Raw genomic sequence first — 24,000 nt, 5'->3', positions numbered from 1 at the left:
GTAATCGATTTAATCCGTTTGTCTGTCCTTGTTTGTCCTCCCTGTGTTTAGCCCCTTGTGGGTAGTAAAGAAATAGAAATAGGTATTTCGTCTGCCGCTACGTTCGGAGTTCAGATTCCACTACTAAAAACTTCGAGACAATGTCCCAGCATGGCCGTAATCCAATGACTTAAACAAGTAAAAAGTAAGTAGAAAATAAAAAAGTAATTAAGAGTAATATTTTTTATGTGATATGTTTATTCGTTCCTATATTTGTGCGTTTTTGTGAAGCTTAGCTCTGAATCATTTTCTGAATTATAGGGCAGGCTGACCAAACTCTTCTTAGTGAATTTGGCAGACGGAAACTGAAAGAAGCCCGTCGTATACACATATATATAGATGTGTGTGTATGTGTGTGTGTGTGTGTGTGCGTGTGTGTGTGTGCGTGTGTGTGCGTGTGTGTCTAATATGGTTATGATGTATGTTATACATCAGTGTCACCAATTGTAATTTTATGATGCAATTTGTGCTAATATGAAGAGGTCGCAGGATATAACAGTGCAGTTGTGTATTTGTAGTAAGTTTGGTAAAGGCTACGTAGGGCAAGTTGAGAAGGCTGCAAGAAGCTGAGAGTTACATTGTTGATAATTTCAGAAAATAAATGGACAGAAGAAATAGTTCATATTTATCATAACTTTTGTCTAATATTTACAAAGTTCAGTACAAATGTGACGAGTTGTAGTTCGTATGATATTTTTATTTTCTGCGTGTGTGTGGTATGTCTATGTTGCTAAGTGTGATAGTTGGTTATAATTGATGTCCTCTGTAGTTGCTGATAAGAAGGGGGACAATGAAATTGTTTGGTGAGATTTTATTTATTTGTATTTTTGTTATTTTTACTTGACAAAAAGGGGTGTATATAGATGGACTTCTGACATATCTGTAATGGTGGCTTCTAGCTGGCGAAAATTACATAATTTCAAATACTTGTAACATTATAATAATAATTATTATTATTATTATTGTTGTTGTTGTTGTTGTTATTTCTTGAAAACATTTATGTGATTATAGTCATCAACATGCAAAACTGAAAATTTGAATTAATTTAAAGATCCGAAATTGGTAATAATCTGTCTGTCGTTCACCATGTCTATAGACACTGTTTCTCGCTACTTGGGCGGTGTTAATTCGCTGTGCAACCCAGACTATACTTAATTTTTAAAAAGTATTCTGTTAATATTTCAAAAACAGAATGTGTGTGTGTGTGTAGTAAAACGCTTACTCGCTTGTAAACAGATTGTTCCTTCCTGACGGCATACAGTTTTACATTATTGTGCCACAAGAAACTATGCATTGTGTTTAAACCTCCATTCCCTTCTTTCAAAAGCCCAAGTAGAAATTAATTCTGTGTTTGACGCCTATTCGTCTACATCACTTTCTAGGTAGCCGTCTTGTAGTTGGTCTTGTGGTTTAGCCTCAGGTGAGCCACGCAGTTGCTTTTATCTAGATTATTTATTCACCTATCCATTTAAATCTGCTATTGATATTTATCTATTTTGATTTTTTCTGTTTTTGTATTTTTTTTTTGAAGTAGAAATAACAAATAAATAATTGAATAGATAAATAGATAGTGTCACCTAGCAAATCCAATCTTTTCTTACCAGTACTTGCATAGAACCTCAAATATACCCAGTCATGAAACATAGTAACACAGACACATCACACACACACACACCACACACACACACAAGACTAAAATACTAGAAATTACATACCGCGCTTCAGATGAATATCACAATTGGCTTAAAAGGAAAATACAGCAATAATAGAGTACGAAAAATACATTTGATCCACCGTTCATTATTGCAAACTTTTCTCTGAATCTCGCCACAACAAACCGCATTCAACCACAAAGAATTTGAAAGAACTCAGCTCACTATACATCAATACAGTTTGTACACTGGCAACACTTAAGGATCACCTACATAACGATGCAGAAACACTAAACGGAAAAGGTCGCCATGATACTAGTCGCTCTTACTACACGAAAAATCACAAGAGAACATCTGCAAGGAACCCTTATGAGGTTCCGTCGTTATCTCTGGGTGGTACTCCATCATCATCATCATCGTCGTCGTCGTTGGTGTTGTTGTTAAAGCAGCGAGCTGGCAGAAACGTTAGCACGCCGGGCGAAATGCTTTCTGGTATTTCGTCCGCCGTTGCGTTCTGGGTTCAAATTCCGCCGAGGTCGACTTTGCCTTTCATCCATTCGGGGTCGATAAAATTAAGTACCAGTTACACACTGTGGGTCGATGTAATCGACTTAATCCATTTGTCTGTCCTTGCTTGTCCTCTCTGTGTTTAGCCCCTTGTGGGTAGTAAAGAAATAGGTATTTCGTCTGCGGCTACGTTCTGAGTTCAAATTCCGCCGAGGTCGACTTTGTCTTTTATACTTTTGAGGGTCGATGAAATATGAACCAGTTACACACTGAGATCGATGTAATCGACTTAATCCCTTCCCCGAATCTGAGGCCTTGTGCTTCCAGTAGAAAGAATTATTATTATTATTATCATTGTTGTTGTTGTTGTTGCTAAAGCTGCGAGCTGGCAGAATCGTTAGCACGCTGGACAATATGCTTAACAGCATTTCGTCCGTCATCACATTCTGAGCTGAAATTCGATCCACGTCGACTTTGCCTTTCATCCTTGCGAGGTCGATAAAATAAGTACTAGTCAAGTACTGAGGTCAGTGTACTCGACCTCCCTTTCCTCCAAGAAACTGCTGGCCCAGTGCCAAAATTTGAAATCATAATTATAATCATTACGCTAGGTGCATGCTAAGTTAATTAGCAGGTATTTAATCTTGAAGTTTGGTAACAACACGTTTCCTCAAATCTCTAGAATTTTTCTTCAGATTTTAGCAGAATATAGGATGAGGCTTTTTCGGAAATCAACAATTCGAGTTTCAATTACAATTTCTTTCATTCTTTTAGGTAGCATTTTGGATGTTGGTTGTATCAAGTACACTTATTATTACAGGAAAAATTGTTGTCTTGGTCTTCCACAGTTTCCTCAGCTCTCTGGTTAGATCCTGGTATTTCTCAATTTTTTCCATTTCTTTGGTATCAACTCTACTATCATAGGGAACTGCAATATCTATGATCTTGGACTGTTTGTTTATTTTGTCGCCTATAATAATATCTGGTCTTCTTGCCTCAATAGTATGCTCAGTTTTTAACATCATTTTCTAGTACAGCTTCTGGTTCATGCTCATATCACTTTTCTGCTGTTCTAAAGCCACATACTCGACTAACATCCAAATGCACACTTTAGCCTACGCAGTCATGTCTTCGCTTGTACTCCTTTTGTGCTAGTATACTGCACTCACTCAAAATGTGATTGATACTCTCGTCTTCTCTCTTGCAAATTTTACATTTGCTGCTTGATTGAGTTTTATCGAACTTTGCCTTGAGTAGATTTGTTCTAAGGGCTTGTTCCTGACCGGTTTTGATTAACGTTTCTGTTTCTTGTTTCAAGTTCCCGCCTGTCAACCAAAGCCAGTAAATTTCACCTTCAATATTTTCCGTTTGTTGCATAAATTGACCATGCAATTCCATTTCTTTCCATTTGTTCATTCGGTTGTTCTTCCTTTTCCCTTTGAATTCTCCTACTATTTCAGTCACTTTTTGGGTATCTCTGGCTGCCGAAAGTATTCTTTCTTTACTCTGCACAAGTTTTCAGTATCGCAGTACCAACAGTGTCTTCCGCGTTTAGTAATCCTCTACCACCTTCCTTTCTTAGCAGATAGAGTCGGTCTGTATTACTTTTAGGATGGAGTGCGTTGTACATCGTTAGCTGCTTTCTGATTCTTCTAAGTTCCGCGGCTCGATCTTTGTCCATTTCAGAAAGGAGGACGAGTATCTCAATATTGGCATTGCCCATTTATGGCTTCAGTGATGTTCCCTCCATTTAATTTTCTTTCGACCACCTTCCTAATTTTCCTTATGTACTATTTAATGACTTTCTCGTATCTCTTTCCATTATCTTATCATCTTGCAGAACTCCGAGGTATTTGTATTCTTTATTCCATAGCAATCGAATGATACCGTTGTAATTTTATGCCATCAAACTTTATTTTGCAGCCTCTCTTCATAGTTAGTAGTGTGCACTTATCTACTCTAGACTGCTTTCCAATATCTTTACTGAATATTCTCAGTTGGACCAGAGATTCCAAGGCTGTTTCATTTTTTTTTTTCTTGTATACATCTCGAAGTCATTCACATAAAATAGGTGATTTATTCTCATCTTCGTTTTAGTAAACTCATAAACAGGTCTGAATTTTCTCAGTTTATAGGCAAGCCTGGATTTTATCAGTTTATTATTATTATTGTTTTACTTCTCAGAGCAATCGGTTTTGTTTGCTCTGGTAGATTCTGCGAGAGCGGACAGCAGTCTGCTGTCAGAGGTTTCACATGGTCTCTTTCCGCACTTCAACAACTTCGTGGGACGCTGGACTTAAGGACCTGTTAAATTGCTCGGGGTCTGGTTCGTTCCAAATCTCCAGTTGGAGAACTGGGACGAGGTGGCGAACAGGGTGGCCAATCTCACCCAGAAATGAGCTGAGAGAAAGCTATCTCTGAAAGATCGGTCGGATATGGCGAATGCTTACATTGCATCCGTCATAAATTACCACTTTACTGTCGTTCCGGTTCGAGTCTGACCAAACTGGAACGCCTACTATTCCGCTTTTTGTGAAAGGGACGCTGAGGTTGCGGCATCTCCAGTGCTTCCTAGACCCTGAGCAGGTATGGTCACTGTTTGTCAGCTGCGATTTCTCACAGCTTGTCTCCTTGACTGAGCTGCAGTCCTGGATCAAGCGTAGACCGAGGCAGGGCGCCTGTCACCTAGAATGTCGTCAGGCACCCACACTCCTCTATCAGTCGGACAATGCGGTCGATGGAAATTTCAATATGGCGTTCTATAGAGAGTTAGTGACAGGTAAGTGCGACGACGTTCTTGGGGAGACTCTGGGCGTCGACAAGAACGAGTTGACTGGCCTGTTCTGGAGTACTTCCGGCCGGGGCCTATGGATAATTTCCAGAAATCCTTGGCCTGGCAGAACTACCGGTGGGCACAGACTGTTCGAGATAAATTCTACAGGCACGGAAGTGCTGCCAGACGGGCTTTCCCGAGATGCGCGCAGAACGACGAAACCGTTCTGCACGCTCTTGTCCAATGCCCGAGTATTTCTGACGTATGTGTTTATGTCGAACACTTGCTGTCGCGTATAAGATGATTCTGGCTATAGACTGAAACCATTGTGAGGATAGTTCCGCTGCCTTCCTTTGGCCGGGAAGGGCAGGCTGTTTTTCTTTGCCTGGTAGCCCTAGCAAAAGAGGTTATGTGGAGGGCGAGACTGAAATGGCTCAAGACAGACACTTTCTTCTTCAGCCAAGCTCTCATCAACCTTTTCAAATTTCTCTTGAAAAGGAAAATGAGGATGGAGAAGGAAGTTCTACTCCTAGGCAATTTTGTTAAAAGGTGGGTAATGTCGTAAGAATGGCCTGAGTGTATCATCATCATCATCATCATCATCATCATCATCATCATCATCATCATCAGTATCATTATCATTATTATTATTATTATTATTATTATTATTATTATTATATTATTATTATTATTATTATTATTATTATTATTCCTTTAATTTTGTTTCCATTTCTTGCCGAGTGTCTTCCCGACACCGAGGGCAAAGGAACTTAGTATATACATTGGTAGGCCATTAAAATAAACACGCCAGATTTATCGTTTACAAATTCAAGTTATGTGATAGAAAAAAGGGGAAAGAACGAAAAAAAGGAAAAATAGAAAATAGAAAAAAGAAAATATGTAAAAAAAAAAGTGGAGAAGGAAAGAAAATTCACAACGACAATGATCTTCTCAATACGTGTCACGTACCAGCTAAAACAATCTTCTGCACTTCTTGCATGGATGGTAAGTCAGGGATCATTCTCAAATGATTTGCAGTTCCTTTTCATTTCAAGTGTTCCTACAATCATTGGCATTGCAATCGTCTTGGGATGCCACATTTTTTTCCATTTCAATGAGCAAATCTTTATATTTTCTGAGATTGCAAAATTCTTTTGCCGAAACATTATGATCACAACCCTCAGATACAGCTTTAGGATGATGCCTACACGATCTGTCAGCAGTTTTGATTTTATAATGCCGACATATTAACCAGTATAGATATTGGCTAACTCTGTCATGTCTTGATTTTTACTCCATAGGTGCTAAAACTTTACATCCAGAGATTAGGTGGTCCACTTTTTCAATCTCATCGTTGCAGCATCGGCACTTTGGGTCTACTCCAATTTTCATCACATTGGATTCATCCTGAGCAGCTAAGATGAAGCCTTCGCTCTCTGTCTTTATCCTTGAGCTCCGTAGCCACTGGTGGGTGTACTTCTGGTCAACATCAGCTTGTTTACTGCGAGCCACATATTTTCTATGCAGAGGTTTTTGCTCCCACCTATCAGCCAGTTGGTCATACGCTTTTTTTTTTATTGCCATTGATTTCACTTCTTTGCAACAGAAGTTGCCGCACTTCCATCATGCTGTTCAAAATGGGTTTTATGCATGAACTCAATAGCAAAATTTTTGCAATTATTATTATTATTACCATCATCATCATCATCATCATCATCATCATCATCATCATCATCATTTATGGTTTCCTTTCATTATAACTTTATTTTAGCTGCCTCAGTACCGGGTGTCCTCCAGAGGCCAAGAGTAGCAAGGTCACTTTTGTTTTGCTATACATGCTAAGATTATCAGCACATTTATTCCATTTTAGATGGAGAGTGCTTACCGTAGTATATGGGTTGTACCTATCAAGGTTATCTGTTGTAGTTTACGGAGATGGAGTTACCAGGGAGTTGCTTAATATGCTTTTCAGCTCCCTTCTTTATCATTCCCAACGTACCAATTATTACTGGTGTTATCGTAGTACTAAGCTTCCACATTCTTGTGATTTCAATTTGCAGATCTTTATAGTGAGAAAACTTTTCGTATTCTTTTCTTGAGACATTTTGATCTTGTGAGACAAAAATACCTATCAACAGACGAGTTCCTGTGTTGTAGTCCTTGATCACAATGTCTGGTCGATTGGAGTCGATTTTTCTGTCTGTATTGAGAAGTTCCAAAGGATGGTGACGTCCTTACCATTTACTACATACAGGTACCTGAATAGTGCATGTACCACTTATCATGGGATTTATCATTATCATCATTATTATTATTATTTAATTGTCTTTGCACAGCTTCTAACGCTAGAGATGTACCACGGTGTCAGCTGTTCACTACCAGTGAACTGAGGTAACACCCCTTATTTTTCGAGTACCATCCGGAATAATCGAGCAATTCCAAACTGCTCCACTTTTACTGCAGTCCATATTTGTTCCATGTACAATTATTATTATTATTATTATTATTATTATTATTATTATTATTATTATTATTATTATTATTATTATTATTATTATTATTATTATTTACTTTTAATCTGCATGCTTGTCACAATCACTTGCCGAGAAACACCCAGCATCCTTGGGCGAGTATTATTATTATCATCATCATCATCATCACCATCATCATCATCCTCATCATCATCATCATCATCATCATCATCATTATTATTATTATTATTATTATTATTATTATTATTATTATTATTTTCTCTTCAGAATGTCAAATTCAACGGAGTGTGATACTATGAATCTAGTCGACTACAAACCAATCAAATTGCCTGAACATATGATTGCTCAATTGCTTAAAGATCGATATGGAATGGAACTGATCGATTTTTCCGAACTCATCAGCTACGATGATCGCAATTACTTGGTCCATGTCACCAGTAAACATGACAACCCTTACGTTAAAAAAATCGACTCAAATGGATACCTGTTGAAAATCTTCAATGCGGAATTTTCGAAGAATGAAAATTTTTTCGGTAAAATCTCTTGGTATTATTGACTTCTGTGTTCTAAAATAATTCAAACATGGCATCCACATGAAAAACAAATAATTTTGTATTAACGCATTTAACGCACGAATAAATAAGAAGTTGACTAGAAATATCTCTATAGGCTTGGACATGGCGCCATGGTTAATAAAAAGCTCGCTTTGCAACCATCTGGTTACAAGTTCAGTACCGAAATATGGCACCTTGAGCAAGTGTGTTAAGAGTCCCAAGCCGTTCTATGCCTTGTGAGTGAATTTGGTAGATGAAAATTACGGGGAAGCCCATCGTAAATGTGTGTGTGTGTGTGTGCCTTTGACAAAAAATAAGTAATATTGTTGATTTGTTCGATTAAAATCCTTCAAGATGGTGTCTTAGCATGGCTGCCGTTCAACGACTGAAGCAAGTAAAAGAATATATATGTACATACACACGCTCTCACACACACACACACACACACACACACACACACACACACACACACACACACACACACACAATGTGTCTGCGATGTAATAGATTAATATGGTAAATAGCGAAAAGTTTGCGACGATGGCACTTACCTCCAGGTCAGCACTGATCATACGAATCTATGATGAAATGTTTCGCAATCTTGAACGTCCATCTGTTGTATTTTGCAGATTCTATATCTTAAATTATATCATGTAATACATTTATTTAAGACAGCAGTATGTGACTCAGAGGCGATTTAGCTGATATGTCTACTTCATCAAGTGACCACAAACAAACTCCTTTTGTTCACACAGTGTTGACAGGAAAGTAGTTTGTCAAACAATTATTTAGTCTTGATCCTGAACCTTCTGGGTTCAAATCTCACAAAGTTCAACTTCCTGATTGAGATCTACATTGAATCAATACAGAACTTTCTATTAACAAGAACCAGTATTCTTGTTTAGATTCAATAATTCGTGTTAACTTTAACTGAAGAAGTGCAAATACTGTCAAAACACCTCGGAATCTCAAAGGCCCCTCACATCAACGAATTGTACATGTTATGAACACGCATTGACTAAATTGAAGAGATGTTCTCCGATGATTAAATACAACAGTGGTGAACATATTTATATTCAAATCTTCCAGAACGCTTTAAGAAAGAATAGATACGTTATTGCTTAGATCCTTACTGATACAGAACTTACGTTTCCTAAAGATCAACAACTTTATAATGGCGGATGATAATATATGAGAAAGCATCGTTCTATCTATGAAGAAGGCTTGTGTTCTGTCTACTAAGTCCAGGCGTACAGATTCTTCCCTGATCTCAGAGTAAAGAATTGTTTAAATAAGTTTTCCTGCCTTGGAAAAAGTTTTATAGATTACTTTATTATTTGTTGTAACAAATACAAGACTGAACAGCAAAACGAAAGATAAACTTTTGTTTCTGTATTCTAAATAGTATTTATTTCTTTGTATTGGCAGACGGCTTCTATTCTTTAAGTGACCACATTCGCAAAAGTGGAGTATCAACACCAGAACGAATAACCAACATAAATGGCAACTTAATGTCCCTGGAGGAAATACCGACAGGTATTTATCAGGCTAATTATTAAATCAAATATTGTATTTTTGTTCTCTTATTTATTGTGTATACACTTCGGTGGTAGATATACAGAAGACAGATTGTGTGAGACATGTCCAAATCTTGTCATTGGCGATAGAATGTAGACCGGTGAACATTGCAATCAACACAATATGCACTGAAGTAACTTGATAAGAAACTCCCGATCTAAGAGAAATGAGACACTGATGAAGCTCACGCATTGGCAACTTAAGGTATTTTACATTAGATACGAGATGAAGAGATTATTTACATCTCATACATTAGATACGAGATGAAGAGGGATATGGATGTTTATGACTGCATTTATTACAGTTGATGGAAGTAGGGCAGCTGTGGCGAAATCGGAGAAATTTCTCTTCCTGGAAATAGGGCCCATTATCACATGATTTCAAAAACTGAAACAGACTTCTACTTAGAGAAACAAACATTGAAGATACCACCCAATTCTTTAGAGAACCGTTTGAGCATAATGGCAAGGACAGTTAGGAACGGTTGCCTTATGATCGGAAAAGTTTCTTCATTTGGAATATAGAAAACATGTTTTTTTATCTTTAGAACTTCTTACTGCATTCTATTGTATTTACCAACCATACTTGCTTCATTATCACATTACTGTTCCCCGGCACTTCCTGAATTCCACTATACCAACTTAGATAGTGGCACCATCATGTACGTAAATGTCCATTGCTGTAGTTTTCCAGTTTAATAAAAACCTGTTGCAAAGCGTTTAACAGGTAAACACCTAAGTCATTAATATTTACGTACCAGCTTTCAGGAATGTGTTTAATATGTAAAATTAGTACATTCAATAACGTTACACCGCTGTATTTAATGGCTGTTTAAGCAATATGTTCGTGGGTGATTAAAGGGTTAGATATGTACTGATGAAGGAGCAAAACCTCCCGAGATATGGCTCATATGCCCATTACCCTTTTTTCATCTTCGCTTTCATTGTTTACATCTGACGTCTCGGATACGAAACGTCGTAACAAAAGACAGTGCAGGCTATAATTTCTATAGAACAGCTGTAGAAATAACCTTAACAAGTGATGTAAAAGCGCACTGATAACGCAGTATAACACGGTGTTGGTTTATAAAAGCGTTTAATATACTTTATATTATACTAGCAGTATCGCCCGGCGTTGCTCGGGTTTGTAAGGGAAATAACTATATAAGCATTTTTAGAGAGTTACTTCCCTTATAGATGCCAATTCGGGCTTTCTTAGCCATTTCTGTTTTGGTGTCTTCAAGCCATGGAGTCGTTGTTCTAAAAGAACACTGGTCTCCTTGACAACGCTTTACGACGTTGATTTCCTTACACTCCCTTCCCCACAGCTTTACGAGGGAGGGGAGAAGGGGGAGAAGCAAACAGGTGCAGGTGTGACCATGGACGCCAACTCCGCCGCCATCGACAGACGAAAAATTATGCATTAAAATGGAATAAAAATGATGTTAAATTATTTTTAAAATCGTAGACTCATCGTAGACGCGTGCTAATACTCAGACGGGCTCGATATGAATCACGACTATAAGATACCCGAATTTGGTTAAACTGCACCGCAAAATGTGGGAGTAGTTAGGAATCTAAATCGAAGAGGACAGACACTCACACAACTACAGTTTTATATATATAGATATAGATATATTGGCCTGCTCGCTTAGCCAGCGGGGTGGCGTCGTTCGAAGGCTAAAACAATGCGAACGCATTGTGACCAGCGATGTGTAGCAACATCTGATGGTCTGGTCGGTCACGTGATCACGTGATATATATATATATATATATATATATATATATATATATATATATATATACATATATATACATGTATATACATATATATATATATATGTATATGCATTTTTCAGAGCATTTTTCCGATGGCTGGATTTCCACCTTGGTATCCGAAACTCGGAGTTTTATCATGGCTACCGAATAATTGTCACATATTATATTTACAGATGAATTCCTCTATTTACATAATATTTACATAATATCAACTACATAAAAGTTGATCCGTACTCTTCAGAGTTTTTAGGACTTTGAATTGAAATAGGAATTCGTCAGAAGCTAGTATTGCACTTGAAGAACAATAATCACAGCCAGTTTTGGAGATCATACTATCCATTTCTGATTGTGTATTTCACCATTTATTTTCTGATCTGAAAATAACTATTCAAAGTATATCTGCCTTGATGTTTAGTTTTAAAATAGGAATTGTTTCCGTGCTGACACCCTTAAGGAGCCTCAACTATTATATACAATGTGTGAGTTCATCCTTGGTTAATGAGTTCATCTTTATTAACTAAAATCATTGAGTTTTGTGAATTTCGTTTCATTCGTAAATGTTGGCTCTGTATCACTTCCAGTATTTCCTCACTTAGATGCCTGGGCCTATTGTCTCAGTAGCTGTGGCACTGAGTTATGGATGTTTGGGACCTAGCTTTGGGCTTGTGGATCTGTACAAGTTCCCGGGGTACAAATATCTGTTATGTGTTGGTACTACTTTAAAGTTGTTTCACAAGTTACAGATTTTTTTCTTTTCTGTTGGCCGCTCCGATATGTACTCTTCACTGTAAGCCTGAAAATGTTGAAAATTTAATCTTCAAATATTACTTCGTACTATTTAATATTTTAGGCTTTCTTGTTTTATGTTTAAATAACATTATAGAAGAAAACAAAAGAATGAGATTTAAATTATTTAACATTATCTAGTCTCTATATATAAAACTGAAATGCGTTTGGACCGTTTGGATCGCTTTCAAGGCCACTACATCCAGTCGGATTGACTCCAAAATTTACAGGGACATGTAAAATGAGGTGACGACGCCCGTGGGCTACCTTAGAAATCCCTATCTTAAAAGGTGTCGTTGCTAGGGCCAAAAACCCACTTTGACAAGTCCACTCTCGTTCTTTTACGTATCTGTCTTCCTCACTCACGCTATTTCCTCCATTCCCTTCAGTTTCCCTTTATAAGTTCGTCAAACGGCGTTCTTTATCTCGCTGTCTGCATTCATAGAGAGAATTATCATCGCCACCAACAACACACAATCATGAGAACAAATATTATGAATCAGATATTTCTTGCGTTCATTTATATGTGTGTGTGTGTGTTCTATATATAAATATGTATATATAATGTATATATACAAAGTGTATATATCTGTATTTATGTATATTAAACTTTTTAATACTTTTTCATAGTTATATATATTTTTAAACAAATTATAAAAATAATTAAAAAATTTTTATTTTAAATTTAAATAATTTAAATTTTTCAATTTTATATTTTATATATTTTCTATATTATATTTTTATTTTTATGTTTTTGTTTTTGGTTTTTCACTGTTTGATTTGCCTATTAGTGGTTTTATCTCTAATTTAATTTATACATATACTAGCTGAAGGTGACCCGCTCTACGCGCGGGTAAGAGTGTGGTTGTTACTTTCTGTTGCTTCCTTTCAGCACGTAAAAAGCACCATCCGAACGTGACCGATTGCAGCGCCGCCTTGACTGGCTTCTGTGCTGGTGGCACGTAAAAAGCACCAACCGATCGTTGCCGCTGCCAGCCCCCCTGGCACCTGTGCCGGCGGCACGAAAATAGCACCCACTACACTCACAGAGTGGTTGGCGTTAGGAAGGTCATCCACATGTAGAAACACTGCCAGATCAGCCTGGTGCAGCCTCCTGGCTTCCCAGGCCCCGGTCAAACTGTCCAACCCGTGCTAGCACGGAAAACGGACGTTAAACGATGATGATGATGATGATTCTCCCTCTGTGTTTCTCTCTCCTTTCTCTCTCACTTTCCCACTCTCTTAATTTTCTTTTCTCTCGGACTCTCCCTCGCTTTCTCTTACTCTCTATCTTTATCTATCTCTCTCCCATTTATAAACAACAAAAGATCTTGATTAAGTTGAGAAATAAAATATTTTGAAAGATCAATCATAAATATCAGGCAGTTGCAACGGAAAGGTCTGCTTCAAGGCAGACAGCAAAACGCTAACATTTAAAAGGGACAGACGAACTTGCGAGCTGAATAAAAATAATAAAATATTGGAAACCAAAGTTTGAAGGGATAGAATGTGAGGATAGTAGAGTCACCATGGCTGGCATTTCTTAACGACGGACAGCAACGTATCGACAGTTTAACGGCTGGCGTAAAATTTTGAACTTGATGTAAAAGAAAATTCGTAAACACCAAGTTTTGAAGTGATTCTTTCTCACGACAGTAGACTCACCATGGCAATTTTCAATTTAAATAATTTTAATTTTTCAATTTTATATTTTCTATATTTTCTATATTATATTTTAAAAAAAAATTTGTTTTTGGTTTTCAGTTTGATTTGCCTATTAGTGGTTTTATCTCTAATTTTATTTATACAGATATATATCTCATTGTATACATTTGTATATATAATGCGTGACACACACACACACACACACACACATATATATATATTATATATATATATTATATATATATATATATATATATATATATATAATGGTGCATTACGTAGTCGGTCGATTCAGCTGAAAATATGCACACCTATGTTAAAAGTGCTGGCAAGTTTGCATGACAACTATTTTTTTCCTCAAATGAAAGGCGTGACCTCTAGGACAAAATTCCTCATCTTATAAAATGTGGCCCCAGTAGACCGAATGAAATCGGGTTATATTAACCAAAATGTGAAAAGGTGTCTAAATGGGGCTGGAAGGGGATTAAAATTTAAAGGAGCGAGTGTTTAGGAATTCTCTGTTACATCAAGCTAAAAAATTTGCGCCAGCCTTTTAATCGTCAATTGTGTTGCCGTCCATGATAAAGAAGTTTTGAATGCTTGCCATGGTGAGTCTACTGTCGTGAGAAAGAATCACTTCAAAACTTGGTGTTTACGAATTTTCTTTTACATCAAGTTCAAAATTTTACGCCAGCCGTTAAACTGTCAATACGTTGCTGTCCGTCGTTAAGAAATGCCAGCCATGGTGACTCTACTATCCTCACATTCTATCCCTTCAAACTTTGGTTTCCAATATTTTATTATTTTTATTCAGCTCGCAAGTTCGTCTGTCCCTTTTTAATGTTAGCGTTTTGCTGTCTGCCTTGAAGCAGACCTTTCCGTTGCAACTGCCTGATATTTATGATTGATCTTTCAAAATATTCTATTTCTCAACTTACTCAAGATCTTTAGTTGTTTATAAATGGGAGAGAGATAGATAAAGATAGAGAGTAAGAGAAAGCGAGGGAGAGTCCGAGAGAAAAGAAAAGTAAGAGAGTGGGAAAGTGAGAGAGAAAGGAGAGAGAAACACAGAGGGAGAATCATCATCATCATCATCGTTTAACGTCCGTTTTCCGTGCTAGCACGGGTTGGACAGTTTGACCGGGGTCTGGGAAGCCAGGAGGCTGCACCAGGCTCCAGTCTGATCTGGCAGTGTTTCTACATGTGGATGACCTTCCTAACGCCAACCACTCTGTGAGTGTAGTGGGTGCTATTTTCGTGCCGTCGGCACAGGTGCCAGGGGGGCTGGCAGCGGCAACGATCGTTGGTGCTTTTACGTGCCACCGGCACAGAAGCCAGTCAAGGCGGCGCTGCAATCGGTCACGTTCGGATGGTGCTTTTTACATGCTGAAAGGAAGCAACAGAAAGTAACAACCACACTCTTACCCGCGCATAGTGCGGGTCACCTTCAGCTAGTCTTCTACCTATATAAAAGAAGAAAAAAACTTGCACACTTTGGCTTTGGTAAGGATTCAATGGCACTAGAGGTGCTAGAATCGAGCTGAAAATTTATACACCTATAGAAGGCGTGGTGTAGTTACGGCCAGAGTAGGTTTCAAGTCTCTATCTCGATAACAAAGGCCCGAAACAATGCATTTTCTGCGAGTGATTGGATGTCATGCACTATTGCCTTGAGTTGTGTTCATGCAACATGTTGGATTCTACGCGTGTTTGCGCGAATGCAACGGAAAAATGGGGCGAAAATACGTTCAATTTTTGAGTTTTTCGAAAAACAAAATATGAGCATTATACATAGAAAAATTTCCTGAATCGATTGGAACAAGTTTGAATTCTCTAGCTTGAAAAATGCAAATTCTAGCAGTTTTGAGTGTGCCTTTTTAAGGAGTTCTCAGTTGAAAATGGTGTCAAAAAATAGTCTATATACATAAAGCTGAAGTTGTCTGTGTGTGGCAGGTTTGGTAGCCTTCAACTAACACTATCTCCTCCGAGACCCTGCGGCGCAAGTTGACCAAAATTGAGAGTATGATAGAAGAAGGCTTGCTCTTCCTTCTGTAGAAGATAAAAATTCAAATCGGACCATGTTAAAATCAAGAATTATTTACATCAAAAAGCTGCTTTTTTTTCTATAAAAATCCCTATTTTTTACGATTTTTTGACAGCTGTGTCGCCATTTTTCGGTGTATTTCAACCAGAAAAATGTTCACTTAAAGAGAAAAACAAGCTACATAATGCAAACTTTTTACTTTTCAAAAATTCCAATTCTAAAGAGTCGAAACAAACCCGAGCAACGCCGGGCGATACTGCTAGTTTGTAATATAACGACAAACTTCTATTGTTGTTTTCGTCGTCGTTATTGTTGTTGTTGCTGGTGGTGGTGGTGGTGGTGGTGGTGGTGACGGCTGCGGTGATGGTAGTGGCGGTGGTGGGGTTCGGTGTTATTGTTGTTGGTGGTGGAAGGCAGTGATGCCGTCGCCGTCTCAGTCGTTAGACTTATGTTGCAAATTATTCTGCTTGCATTCACAATTACATTACGTTCCAAAATGTTTCTGAAATGCAACGCCACTATTACTATTATCACACCAGGGTAGTAGCTATTTAGTCCCCCCCCCCATTCGTACATGTTTACAACAACAACTACTACTACTACAACTGGTTGCTCATTTCATGTTGTAGATACGAACAACATTGCTACCAGTAGAACCTTGCAACACATGGTTATACTTCAGACATTTCTTCCCGGAGTAGTCATTAGCAAAGTTCCAATGGTGCCAAGTCTCCTTTATCAATTTGGGAAGCTAATTGGCTCCATACACAATTCATTAAAGGTAAGTTTTATTTATTTATTTGTTCATTTATTATTATATTTCTATATTAAGAGACGAGGAATTATGTACACCATTTACATTATTTACATTTGACAACTATTTGTCCTCATCTTGTTTGTTGCTAACACAACGTTTCGGCTGATATACCCTCCAGCCTTCATCAGGTGTCTTGTGGAAATTTCGAACTTGGGTCCTTATTCCTAAGGTATTTTTCGATGTCGTTGTTGTTGTTGTTATTATTATTATTATTATTATTATTATTATTATATTATTATTATTATTATTATTATTTTATTATTATTATTCGGGTCACTGCTCGCAATCGAACTCGGAATCTTGGGGTTAGTAGCCAGCGCTCTTAACCACTACGCCATATGCCCGTAGCGGTTAAGAGTACCATATGGCGTAGTGGTTAAGAGTGCGGCCTACTAACCCCAAGATTCTGAGTCCGATTCCAGGCAGTGACCTGAATAATAATAATAATAATAATAATAATAATAATAATAATAATAATAATAATAATAATAATAATAACATCGAAAAATACCTTACGAATGAGAACCTAGATTCGAAATTTCGCCAAGACACCTGATGAAGGCTGGAGTGTATATCAGCTGAAACGTTGTGTTAACAACAAACAAGATGAGGACAAATATCTGTCAAATGTAAATAATGTACATAATTCCTCGTCTCTTAAATATAGAACTGTATTAAGTTGGGTTTTTTTTTAGTTTTGTCAATGATTTATGTTGCGCTTTGGTTAAGTTTGGTATTATTTTCGATTTCTTCCGTAAGATGTTGGAGATAGACTGTTTCAGCCTGGATGGTTTGTGGTTGAGTTCTCGGTTGGTTGGGGGTGGGTGGAGTGGCTGGTCTAGTTGGTATGTGAGAAATTTGCCGAGTGTGTTGCTGTTGTTGTTCTTTATCACCGATAGCCATTTGAGTTGACAGGCTGTTCGGCAAAAGTTAGCTTCCAGGTCGAATAAGATGTTTTCGTTCGGCTCTTAACTCAAGATAAGTTTAGGGTGCAGACTGAGAAGTTCTAGTTCTTCATGGGAGAGTGACCCACTCAAGTGTGTCACTAGGGATTTCGTTGTCGATGGTGTGCTGACGTCCTCGATGTTATAGTTATCTCGTTCGGTGGATGTGCCCTTTTCATTTGCGTCGGTATAATAGTCTGTGTTGTGTCCGTATTTGGTACAAAGCCACAGGAAACCACTGCAAACAAGAACGTGTCCAACTGGTGATTATACGGCGCATGTTAGGCCAGAAGAAACGGGCTGTAATGAGTTTTACCGTGGCGGCTATGCCGGATGCGACAAGGAATGAAGAGCATCGAAAACGGTACGCTGATGACGATGTGGAAGAAGCGGTCTAGGTGAGCCGGTGGAGATGTCACAAAGGATTCGTCCTTCAACAGACGGAAGAGCTAAGTATTCAAATCTGCAACAGAAATATTGGTTGGAAGAAGTGTCCAAAGAGTCCAAAGAAGGTTGGTCTGTGGCAATAGCAACCAAATCGATGTGTGCAGGAGACGAAAGTGAACACACAGGAAGTGCATCAGCAGGTATGTTTGCAGATCCGGCTATATGACGAATGTCGCTGGTATATTGCGAGATGAAATCCAAGTGTCTGTATGTCCTCGGTGAGTATTTATCAGACTCGGACTGAAGAGCGAATGTAAGAGGTTTATGATCTGTGAATATCGTTAACTCCGACCTTCTAGAAGATGGCGGAAGTATCTCACAGCAAGATAAACTGCTAAGAGCTCTCAGTAACGCTGTTCTGTTGGCTTGACTTGACGTGAGAAAAAAGCAGGTGGTTGAGATTTCTGGTTGATGATGTGGGATCTTTTCAGTTTGAAGGCCAGATTTTCCTAGTTAACTAAACAATTTGAAACTTCGTATACTGGTAGAATGTGTCAAAAGAAAACATAATTGTAAACCAAAATGAAAACGGAATTGTAATTTCTAAGTTTAACGTTGTTTAATAATTCGAATTTTAACCAATGGCATTCTTTCTTTCGACTTCATATTATTTACTGCCTCTCAAAATATTGTTACTGTGACGTAAACAGCTATTTTGTGACGTAGTTAACGTAAACATGTAAATAGCTAACATGTAAACATCTCCGCTTATCGTAAACTTCGTGGAGTATATATAAAATTGTGTAGATCCTAAATAGCTACACACACATGTATACAAACATATGCATATATATATATATATATATTATATATATATATATATATATATATATATATATATATATATATATATATATACACCTATACACACATATTCTAATGCATATGCATATATGTGTATATATTTATAATGTGTGTGTATTATATAGATGCATACATTTTTGTCAAAAAAACTAGTTGAAATTATTGTTTTCTTTTGACACATTCTCTACCAGACGAAGTTTCAAATTATTTAGTTAACTAGAAAAATCTGAAAAATCTGGCTTTCAAAATGAAAAGATTCAAACGAACTGTTGTCGCTAAAGTGTCCAAAATTTGGGTAATTTAAGAATTAAGGAAGCTATTCTCATAGACAGACTAGGCCCCCAAATCAACAACAGGCTGGAGCTTGGCAGTCAATATATTCTCTAGCTACATCTGGATGCGTGTAGGTTTTTTTTTTTATATGTTCATGTATTATTTATTTTAAAAAAGGGGAAAGAGAAAAGGAAAGGAGAAAAAAGGAAGGAAAAAGAGGAAACTGCTCGTATAATACGTAACTTATAAGCAGCACACACAAGCCTGAGACATGGCCGCACTCACGCACTTCTCACGAAGAATTTCGGGAGGAGCTTCGTGATACCAGTGCAGACACACTTCCGGGGAAAGAAAAAGAGAGTGGGGGATAAAAGAAAAAGAAAAAGGAAAAAGCAGTTGGAAAATCAATTGAAGCAGTGATTCGATCAATCCTTAGGCATATCTGAAGAAGGAATTTTTATATTCCGAAATATTATATCAGACTATGGATGATTGAATTACACCAGTTATTATAGTGCATTGTTGTGCCATTCAAAACACATTATTACGATTTATTATTATTGTTTACAAGCAATACACACTGCTTCAAGCGAACTACAATACTCTCCTATACATACATACATACATACATACATACATACATACATACATACATACATACATATATATATATATATATATATTTTTTTTTTTTTAACTTGTTTCAGTCATTTGACTGCGGCCATGCTGGAGCACCACCTTTTAGTCGAGCAAATCGACCCTGGGACTTATTCTTTGTAAGCCCAGAACTTATTCTATCGAACAGCTAAGTGACGGGGGACGTAAACACACCAGCATCGGTTGTCAAGCAATGCTAGGGGAACAAACACAGACACACAAACACACACACATATATATATATATACATATATACGACAGGCTTCTTTTAGTTTCCGTCTACCAAATCCACTCACAAGGCATTGGTCGGCCCGGGGCTATAGCAGAAGACACTTGCCCAAGATGCCACGCAGTGGGACTGAACCCGGAACCATGTGGTTGGTTAGCAAGCTACTTACCACACAGCCACTCCTGCGCCTATTAAGTACCAGTTACGCACTGGGGTCGATGTAATCGACTTAATCCCTTTGTCTGTCCTTGTTTGTCCCTTCTGTGTTTAGCCCTTTGTGGGTAGTAAGAAATATATATATATATATATATATATATTATATATATATATATATATATATATATATATATATATATATATATAGGGGTAAATTATGAAAAATCAACGAAAATGCACATTGTAAATAAAAAAGGCTTTTTATGACAAGTAACGACAAATATATACATTTAGATTGACTGAGGTAGTAATAAAAGTCATAAAAGTCATTATTATGAGATGATTATAGATGATTATAAAGTCAGAAAACAAGCGTACCATGATTTCCGCAAAGCTATTCATCGCTTTAAAAACACCGGCTAATACACGGTGTCAGGTCTAATAGTTCCTGAGAAAAAAGATTATTTGTAAGGGAGGTAAGTAGTTCTGGATTTAGAGATGTGAGTGATGTAGGGAGTTATATTTTCTTTTTGTTACATATTTCTACTATATATATATATATCTATACAATATGTTACATTACTCGGTAGTCAAGATAAAACTCTGAGTTTCAGATGCCGAAGTGGAAATCCACAACACCATCTCATCGGTTATCTGGCTATTTGAAAACGTTATGAAAAAATATACCGTTAAAAATGAAGGGAAATTACTCTGTTATAACTCTGCTTTGCCTGCGTACTTATACATCGCTCGCATTTTTCGTCATAAAAATTATATAAAAAAGTACATAAAAATATATAAAAATATATTAAAATATATAAAATCTTCTTGGGACATAACACAGAAAGCATGTTCTATCCGTTTTCTTTAGGGGACCAAAAACGTAACAGAAATTTAGTCACATGTGGGCATGATCCGAAAAGCTCTGTCCTTGTATTTAGACATGTGGTAGGGTCTAAGCTGCTTTTCCAGATAAGCCATCTCTCCATGTCGCATAAACCGCACCTTCCGCTGCCGTTAGTATAGGGCTTACATCTGGCCAAAATCTTCCATTGTATGTTATAATCGACACCTTTATCTCTTAAAGACCAAATATGATTGGATAATTGTGTCGCTTTTCTTTTGTTCCAGTGCCTAAAGCTCAAAGTGTGGTTATTGAACCTGGCCTTGAAATTACCTCTGTCAGGCCCACGTATTTCTTCGTCGAAAAGGTGTCTTTAGTGGTTATAGAGTTTACGGTAGCTTCATATATGATGGTCTTGGACATGCAAGCTCCATTTAGCGGGCACAATTCTTTTTCCTGCATGAATAGCTGTTTTCTTCTTGTGTTTTTTGTATGTTATGATTGATGTTTTTAAAATTGGTAGTTGAACTAAAACTAATTTTAAATTGTGTCTATTGAAGAGTTTCCTATAAGCATGGTTAACTGGAAAATGTCTATCTATCAGTGCTAGGAAATATTTACCTATATTGAAGGCCACCTCGGGTGAGTAAGGGGGCGTAAACCAGATGACCTTCCTATTTCTATTATTCCTTTTCCTTATTGTTGGGCTGGTGATAGGTGTATATTTTATTTTCGCTAAAACCACTATCTTTTAAAGCTTTATTATAAACTGGGGCAACGCTATTGAAGATGTCCTCATTAGATGAGAGGCTAGAAATCCTCTTACTAAATTTTTAACTAAATTTTTGAATACTATAGGGGGATGGCATGAACCTACATTAATATAACTTAGTCTATCATTGGGCTTCCTATAAGGCTTATAAATATTATTATTAAGATCTAAGGAAACGTCTAAGAAATTGACAACCGTCAGGTTAGTGTCTATAGTTATACTAAGTCCGAAGTGTTTCATTAACTGGATAATATCCTTCCTAAACGATCTTGTGCTGGTCCATTTGTATTAGCTGTTAAGGCGAGGGCATCATCTTTGTAGATGGCGAAATGTACGTTAGGGAATGTCTTACCGAAGGTATCTAGGAGAAAGAGTCCAATTAGATCACAGATGCCTGCCCCATCATATGAACCCATGCTCACATCGAAAGCGCCCTCCGTGTCGGTGTTTTTTACCCACTTTGCATTCTCACTGAAAAGTAATGTCTTCTACATGGAAGATTATATCCTTATCATTGGTACTAATTTCTATGAAGTCACTAGCGAAGATTAGGGCTTTATCTAGCAGTTCTTTAGAGATAGAGGCATAAAAATCAACAATATCGAATTGTGTAAACCTCGCTTTTTTCTTATTCTTAATAGCTTTAAACCAGTCTACGACTTCTATACTATTGGACCATTGCACTAGCCTATTACATAATATTGAGGTCTCTTTCTTTCTTTTGTTATTTAACGTTTTATCAATAATCACCTCCCGGACGGACGGTATTCTCAACTAAGAGCTAATACGACCTTTTGGGATTATCGCCTAACATCGGTTGAGGACTCTCAACAAACAAAAGAATCTAATATGGACGCATATCACATATTATTCTATGAAAAATTACCGATCCCATCAAGGATTTTTACTCTAAGAAAATTCTGCAAAAAATTACTGATGTAATTAAGCTGTATGAGATGGAAGGCTTTCTTTTTTGACACAGAAGCGAACACCAAGGAAAACATTTTCTATCGGATAAAAAATCCAAAAAATCCTCCTAGGATTAAAGGCTTGGAAGATTTCGAAGCGGACTGCTGAGATCATGAGCAAATAAAGTTTCGTAAGTCTTTTAACAATTTCAACATAAATTGAAAAAAGATATTGATCATATAAAAGCTCCAAGAAAAAAGCTCTTTTTTCGGATAAAACCAAGAACTATACCTGGTATAACAGTCAAATACACACAAACTCTTTACACAACAGCATCATTAATAATTAACTAAGGCTAGGGCACAGACATATAACGAAATTAAAAAGAAGCTAGCGTCATCGCCGCTAAACTTAATTAGATAAAAAAATAGAAACCCTCCCCCAAAAAGAGGCCTTTATTACTATTAAAGACCACAAAGAAAACTTCCTTTCCACCCTAAATGTAGGCGTATCAACCCAGCCAAGTCAGAACTAGGATTATAGCAAAGAAAAGAAAGTTAGATAAAATAAATACGAAAATTAAGACCGAATAGGCTAGTGCAATGGTCCAATAGTATAGAAGTCGTAGACTGGTTTAAAGCTATTAAGAATAAGAAAAAAGCGAGGTTTACACAATTCGATATTGTTGATTTTTATGCCTCTATCTCTAAAGAACTGCTAGATAAAGCCTAATCTTCGCTAGTGACTTCATAGAAATTAGTACCAATGATAAGGATATAATCTTCCATGGTAGAAAGACATTACTTTTCAGTGAGAATGCAAAGTGGGTAAAAAACACCGACACGGAGGCGCTTTCGATGTGAGCATGGGTTCATATGATGGGGCAGGCATCTGTGATCTAATGGGCTCTTTCTCCTAGATACCTTCGGTAAGACATTCCCTACGTACATTTCGCCATCTACAAAGATGATGCCCTCGCCTTAACAGCTAATACAAATGGACCAGCACAAGATCGTTTTAGGAAGGATATTATCCAGTTAATGAAACACTTCGGACTTAGTATAACTATAGACACTAACCTGACGGTTGTCAATTTCTTAGACGTTTCCTTAGATCTTAATAATAATATTTATAAGCCTTATAGGAAGCCCAATGATAGACTAAGTTATATTATGTAGGTTCATGCCATCCCCCTTAGTATTCAAAAATTTAGTTAAAAATATTAGTAAGAGGATTTCTAGCCTCTCATCTAATGAGGACATCTTCAATAGCGTTGCCCC

The 24,000-nt window shown here is 37.2% G+C and overlaps 1 protein-coding gene across 1 annotated transcript in view; it reads left to right on the top strand.

Annotated features, from left to right (window-relative positions):
* Positions 1–24,000, top strand: part of LOC115232336 (hydroxylysine kinase-like) — a 37,023-nt gene that overhangs the window by 9,022 nt on the left and 4,001 nt on the right. Inside the window, exons 2-4 of the mRNA XM_029802168.2 lie at positions 7,731–7,996; positions 9,446–9,553; positions 16,498–16,649. Of these exons, the coding sequence (XP_029658028.1) occupies positions 7,732–7,996; positions 9,446–9,553; positions 16,498–16,649 (525 nt within the window). The 5' untranslated portion in view covers position 7,731. The remainder of the gene's footprint in view (positions 1–7,730; positions 7,997–9,445; positions 9,554–16,497; positions 16,650–24,000) is intronic.

Source organism: Octopus sinensis, linkage group LG2, assembly GCF_006345805.1.
Source record: "Octopus sinensis linkage group LG2, ASM634580v1, whole genome shotgun sequence".
In the NCBI taxonomy this organism is placed as follows: domain Eukaryota; kingdom Metazoa; phylum Mollusca; class Cephalopoda; order Octopoda; family Octopodidae; genus Octopus; species Octopus sinensis.
This window is presented reverse-complemented; position numbering and strand designations above follow the sequence as displayed.